Source organism: Artemia sp. Qi Xiang Cuo, chromosome 14, assembly GCF_049724085.1.
Source record: "Artemia sp. Qi Xiang Cuo chromosome 14, ASM4972408v1, whole genome shotgun sequence".
Taxonomy (NCBI): domain Eukaryota; kingdom Metazoa; phylum Arthropoda; class Branchiopoda; order Anostraca; family Artemiidae; genus Artemia; species Artemia sp. Qi Xiang Cuo.
Window position 1 is genome coordinate 65,734,028 of NC_142807.1, and position 7,320 is coordinate 65,741,347.

The following is a 7,320-nucleotide window of genomic DNA, read 5'->3' on the forward strand; positions in this document are numbered from 1 at the left end:
TTTCACCTGAAAAATTAACCCCCTGGAAACTTCCCTCCCCATGGAGAATTATCCCCGTGGAAAATCCCACCAGCACATAATTTCACCCCTTCCCCCGAAAAATGTATGCATACTTTCCCAATAACAAATACTATACGTAAACAATGGACAATTTTTGTAACTTAAAGACCTATCCCTAGGGGCAGTGGGAGGTTCATGATATCCCAAAAGGTATAGTTAGTCGGCCTTTCAACTATGCTGAACAAAATGGCTATCTCAAAAATTTGATCAAATGACTTTGAGAAAAAGCGGCGCGGGAAGAAGTGTAGTTGCCCTCCAATTTTTCTTGGTCACTTAAAAAGGGCACTAGAACTTTAAATTTCCATTCGAATGAGCCCTCTTACGATATTCTACTACCACTGGGTCGATACGATCACTCATGGGAAAAAAAATGCATACCCATTCGTCATCGTTCTTCTGACAAAAAATACAATATTCAATATTTCTCCAGATAGGCACTTGAAAACCTTTGCAGTAGGGTTCTCTGATACGCTGAAGCTGACGGTGTGATTTTCATTAAGAATCTATGACTTTTAGGGGTTGTTTCCCCCTTTTTTCAAAAATCAGACAAATTTTCTCAAGTTCGTAGCTTTTGATGGGTAGGACGAAACTTAATGAAACTCATCAGACTAAACTCCAATCCTTTTGATATATCTATTGGTATCAAAATTCCGTTTTGTAGTGTTTCGGTTACTATTCAGCCGGGTCGCTCCTTACTTACAGTTCGTTACCACGAACTTTTTGATTGATGAAAACATACAAAATAATAAACGAAAATATAAAGTCATACGGAAACCAAAACGTTTTTACAAATCTTTTGAAGATACGAAATGAGTGACATTCTTGAGCCAAATCGGGGAAGACATTCCATATAGTATGACAGCAAACTAAAAAAAAGAGTCAGCTGTTACTTTTGGAGTGAGCGGAACTTGAATATTCTGGGAGCTACTGAGCTGATAATTTGACTGATTACATGCAAAGGATGAAGTAAATTTAAGAGACCCGGAATATTACTGTGGATATGAAGAGAAGTGAAAGATGCACAGGAAAGAGTATGAAGGAAAGAAAGAAAGAATACAAAGCTTTTCAGCACCAGGTTACGGTTTAGTTGCTGAATGTTTCCAGGATTATATTTTTGGCTTTAATATAAATATTAAAAAGTGGTTTAAAAAAGAATAAGAATTTTACATTCACATAACTAAAAATAAGAAAAATAAGACTGAAATAAACTGTGAAAAAAGGTTTTCAGTATTAGCCTAGAAAAATATGTTTGAACTTTCTTAGAATACCAATGTTTCTGCACACCTTAATTTTAACCAAATTAATATGGTGCTTAAAAACAAATTTTTATCATGAAGGATACCTAAGAAACAGACATGGCCATTGTATGGTCTATTAACAGAGCCTCTGAGTGAGGCTCTAACAGAGCCAAGATGAATTTAAAATAGTTGAAGCTAAACTAGTTCTGGACCACTGGACCACTTGACCACTGGACCACATGAAAAAAAATACACTTGTGTTAGAGTAAAGGAGTGGTATGATATCGCTGCTTAAAAATTAATTATTTAATGTTAAACAATAAAAACTATTGTTTATTAAATAGTTAAAATGATCAAGTGAAATTGAAATGACTTAATTCCTAAGCCTCTTGGTAATGACTAAATATGAAAAAGAGAAGCCTATTCAGATACACTTACAACATACAATTTTACTGAATCAACTTTTTGCTGTTTTTATTTTTGAGTGGCAAATTTTATTATAGGTACTTTTGTTTGGATTTGTTATCAACTATAAGCCTCTCAGATACAATAATGTGTATGACTATCCCCTATGGGGACATGCTATTGGCTGGACTATTGCCTTAATTTCCGTAGTCATGATTCCATCATATGCCTTGTACGCATTACTCACAACAAATGGCTCCCTCAAAGAGGTAAGCATGATGTTTTTTTCTAATTTGTATTAGAAGATTTAATTCACAACAAATGGCTCCCCCAAAGAGGTAAGCATGATTTTTTTTCTAATTTATATTAGAAGATTTAATTTACAACAAATGGCTCCCTCAAAGAAGTAAGCATGATTTTTTTTCTAATTTATATTAGAAGATTTAATTGACAACAAATGGCTCCCTCAAACAATAGCACCTAATCTTTATATAATCTTTAATAGCACCTAATCTGTGGTTTGAGTGTTTTTGGGAGTGTATGGTTATTGGTTAGTGACATGGAGGCGCGCACAAACTTGATGTGGCGGCAAATATTAAACAGAGTGGTCAACGCTGAATGATGAGAATTGAGTTATCCGTAATGGACATTGCTTGTTTGCTTGCTTGATGTGGAACCAAACAGTGTTACCTGGCATTCGTAGATGTTTTGTAGGAATTCATTTACTCAAAGGATTCCCTTCCTCGTCAGCCATATGGCAGCTGGGATATAATCTCAGTCCAATATCGCCTAGCAGTGACCAATCCACTATGCCACCATAGGTTATGCTGTACAAAGTGTCCGATGCTGAATGATAAAGAAAAATCAGGGGATGATGTTTTTTCCAGTTTTGTTCGCTTTTAGAATTTGAACATCTAATTGTGGCGCCGCGAAAATTTTCAATCTGACCAGTACATTTCATGAAATCTTTGTTAACAGCACAATAATTCTGTAAAAATTACGCAAGGAATCACCTTTTATTTTATAGTGGAATTCAATAGACACCATTAAATAATAGTTAAACCGACTTTCTACGCACGTTATTATCACCAGATTCTATCTTGAGGGTAAAGTTATGCCCGGGCCACATCATAGTGCCACATGTCGACACAAAAAGACCAGTTTAACGATTAATGTGTGTTTTTTTTTCTTCTATTTGAATATTACACTTGTATTTCAGAAGCGAAGAATTAAAATGGCATGTAATTGGTTTGAAAAGCTTGTGTCGAAACTAAGTTGCTCCCAACTGTTCTGTGCTAATACTATGACTTTTTAAGTTTTACCAGGTTCATGTTAGACAAAGGCAAACTACCGGTTCAAGTATCCATATTTTTTGGTTTAAAAAGAAATTATGCCTGAACTCTTAACTCTGGCTGGTCAATTACAAAATTTTTGCTGGAAAGTAGCGGAACTAGATTGACCAATTTCCTTTCGCTAAGAAATGCTAAAACTTAATTGTTAAGAAAGTTTAAAGATAAATGTCCCACCAATTTTATATGGAAAGGAAAGTAAAAGATAGTCTTTTATGATAAAAACATGCATTTTTTGTAAGGCAAAATTTTTTGGGGGGGAAGAATTTTTTTGATTTTTATAAAGTAAAGATACAAAAAAAAATATTTATTAAAAATCTAGAGTTGGTTATTTTTGGTTTCTTTGATTTTTAAATCAAAATACAAAAAATGTGTACTCCAAAATTTAGGGAGGATGAGCCAACTGCCCCTCCCCTCGAATGATGCCTCCAGATTCACTTTACAGTTTCAAGCTAGTTTGAAATTTCGTTTAGTTATAGGTCCTAATTATCAACATAATTTTTCCACATATTTTGAGCTTATTTGTAAAGTTTAGTGTTGCCTACAAATTAAAAGTGGGCTATTGTGTGTTTCTAAGAAATAGTAAATAAAAAATATGAACAATTTGAAGAGGGAACTTATAAAAATTGTACCTGTAAGTAATTAGATGTATTCTTATATCTAATAAAATCATCTTTATTAGGGTGATCTACGACAATGGGTCGTAGAACCTATGTCTAGAAAAAAAAGCTCCATTTTTTTCTCATGGCTGCTGACCTGGATGATAAAATCACCTGCTAGGTGTGTTAGGCCTGACTATACCTTCACACGCAACTATCAGCCACAGTGATCACAATTGATCAGCCACTGTGAAGAGTAAAGGTAGATACATAAAAATTTGATCTTGGTTGGGTTAAGCCCAACTAAGGAGCAGTATAACTTAATAGTTTTTTTTTTTATCATAGATGAATAGTTTAAAATCAGTGAAGTATCTTTCAAATGGGAAGAGGAAGGTCTTTCTCCTGCACTGGTTTCTGAATGTCAATATTGAGTGAAATTCAGTCCCTGAATTACGGTGAAAAAATTATTTAGTTTTCACTATTCATAATTTTAAGAGAGGCTACGAATTAACCTTTTCAAATGGAATGAAATTCTTGTTCTTTCCAGAAAATTTTAGATTTTTAATAATATAATTGGAAAATTTACCAAGTGGACAGAAATTGAGTTGCAGAAAAATGGTGCACACAAACTCAGAAATGAAATATTATAAAACGTAACCAAAACAAAATTAATATATTAATAAATACCAAATCATGCATTTGTTGAAGAATTGCCTAAGGGTATATATAAAACTACAGAGCCACCACAACAGCTACGAGAAAATAGTTACGAAAAAACTGGCTTGATCTGAGATGATCACACATCTGGTTATGATCACCATGCCACCAAAATTAACATGTTATTGAGCCGCTGTTGTCGTTAAAATCAGAAGCAAGCACGAGCATATACCATCAGTGTATCCCATGTGCTATCTGGTGAAATACACTATATTCTACTTTCAAACATAATTCCTGTGATTAACTATTCATAGAAAATATTAATGGTAGATTTTCCAAAAGTAGAAAAGACATTGCATGGATCCGTAGTTTTCCTTTATTAATGCTGAATCTGGTAAGGTGTAGAAATAGCGTTTGCAGAAAATATACAATTGACAAAAAATTAGTGCTGATATTAGCTGATCACTGATCACTGGCTTTTCAAACGAATTTATTGTGTTTTAAATAGTCTATTTCTGTAGCACAGTTATTATTATTTGTTGAAGTAAATTTCTACTTAGTGGTATTAAGGCGTTTCAATTCAGCCACTCTTCGTAGCAAATGTAATTGTAAGGCTATTTACCAATTGCCGCCATATTGAAGCATATTTTTTTTATAAAATATGGATAGATTGTCTTATAGTCTGTTCATCTTCAAGAAGTTTGCACTAAATGTAAAGTGTATTACATCTTGCAAATTTGTTGTTTCCATATAACTACTATTGTCATCTAAGTTCCAATTGCCTCAAATAGTAAACCACTTATCGGCAACCACTGAACTCTATAACGAAAATTTCGTAATTGATGATAATTTATGGACACTTCACGATAAGAAACCCCAATAAGGCATTTTCAGTGTGTACACCTCCCCAGTAACAGAAACATTACTGTTTTCATGTTTTCAATTTAGTAAAACTGAAAACTTTTTCAAATATTTTTTTTTTAGAGATTGACATTTCTGCTCACACCCCAGCTGATACTCCGCGATGAAGCGCTTGACGAAGAAATGAATCTACCTTTGAATGACATCGCAAAAGTTTGATTTTATATTCAAGACAATAAAATTTCATTAATTCAAGTGCAATAAGAAGCTTTGTTTAAGTTCAGGATAACAGTAGATATTTCAAATTCACGACAAAACCAATTCTGTTCTCTGCCTCTTTCGCACGGTCGTAGTCAGTGCCTAAGCATTCAGTGGCTGTCACACTACGTGCAACATTTTCTATACCTAGTGCCAGGGTTCCGGGGGTGCCCCGAGGAGGAGGGGGGCAGGGAAGGGCACGCCGCCCTCCATCGTTTTTGGCATTTTGTAAAATATTTGCCGAAGGCGAAAATTTGGGCAGAAATTTTGCAAAATTGCCCGAAATTTAGCAAAATTCTTGATTTCTGCAGCTAATTCGGCATAAATCAGGTAGCGATTCGGTAAAATTTACGAAGATCCCCCCCCGCAATGAAATGAGTTTCGGGACACCCCTGACTAGCGCTTAAGTATCGTTACGTAATTTGTAAACTTTCACACTTAAACAAGTTTTTTCCAACTCGACTAAGGTAAAAATCCACAAACCATCGAAATCATCGTCTAAGATCATCATAATCTTCATGAGCAAACCATTTGATTTGTTTGTGGGTTCACCTGCCTATATTAATGAATAACATTGATATCATAAGCTTTTCCTGTGTAAATCAAGGTATAGGAGGGCATACATTTCCGCAGATGGGATGCACTGAACACGTTTTTATATCTATAACTTCTTTCGCAAGCAAAGCTCGGTCTCCAAGAGCCGTACGATCAAACTAATAACAATAGAAAAAGAGAATGGGTTGGTGCCGCTTATATTACCATTCAAAATAAAAAACATGGAGTGAAGATGGATATTTTTTTACTTGCACTCTTATTAACAGCTTGCACTCTTTTTTGGCCTTGATTTGTACTCTTTTTTGACGTCAGCAGTTCGTAACCCTGTTCAAGACCGCTAATAACGCAACGAGTCCGTTGAACCATAGACTCAAATTGAAAGGGTAAGAACCCTTTTATGGATTTATTTTCGTCATTTGTTATTCATAGTTCGATGTTCAGTTTCCACTTTAAACGGTAAAAAAAATCCGTTCAATTTCCTTGAAAAATAAGTTCCAAGCAATTTCCTTTTTCTTTTTAGGGAGTTAATATGTAACTCTTATTCCTTTTATGAATGTCCGTCTCAACCAAAAGGTGCCTGCGTTTGAGAAAAATTATGCTATTCTGATTCAAGAATAATAATAATATTTATAATCTAGTGTTAGAGGCTGTTCTGATGAAAATTCATTAGTTCGTTATCAAAATTTATCTATTTCTCAATCAGAAATTCCATTTTGTTAATGCTATCCTGTATTTTTCTCTAGTGTAACTGAATCTTCGCAAAAAAAATATTCCAAGTACACCTTGATTCTACTTAGCATTGCTTATTTTACAGAAAAAATTTGTTCATTAGTAACAATACACAGCATTCTTAAGTTATGCTAGTGTTAAAGGTTTTACGTTGTCGTTTTAAAATACCATTTTTAGTTCCGCTAAAAAACAAAGAGAGAGAGAAAACTCACTAAGAGAAAACAAACGGGACTGTGGCCAATAGAAGGAAAGGACAGAACTAAAGCGGTACAGACATTTCCCCTGTATGAAACAATGCATCTTCATCGCTAATAAAACAAAGATAAAAAGTAAAATAGTCTAAAATCAAATAAAATCCAAAACCAAGAAATAAAAATAACAAATATCTATATATAAAGTTATCGCTACTGTGGATGAGCGCCACGGAAGCTAAATAGAGTTGCTTCAATGAAAACATTAAAGCGACTGGATAAAATAAAATAAATTGATAATTCATTATTAGAATTTAATTATTACGTTGCAAAATAATCCTATTGCTTGCTACTACTGCTATAATTCTCCTAGGTCTTGTATTTAATCTAGTCCCTTGGTGTAAATAATTGGTGTATA

General features: G+C 34.0%; 1 protein-coding gene across 2 annotated transcripts in view; it reads left to right on the forward strand.

Moving 5' to 3' along the window:
- Nucleotides 1-5,430, forward strand: part of LOC148944763 (sodium- and chloride-dependent GABA transporter 2-like) — a 187,454-nt gene extending 182,024 nt beyond the window's left edge. For both annotated transcript variants that reach the window (XM_089100672.1, XM_089100671.1), the window contains exons 9-10: nucleotides 1,802-1,972; nucleotides 5,293-5,430. In XM_089100672.1, coding sequence (XP_088956798.1) covers nucleotides 1,802-1,972; nucleotides 5,293-5,388 — 267 coding nt within the window. In that variant the 3' untranslated portion in view covers nucleotides 5,389-5,430. The remainder of the gene's footprint in view (nucleotides 1-1,801; nucleotides 1,973-5,292) is intronic.
- The last annotated feature ends 1,890 nt before the right edge of the window (nucleotides 5,431-7,320 follow it).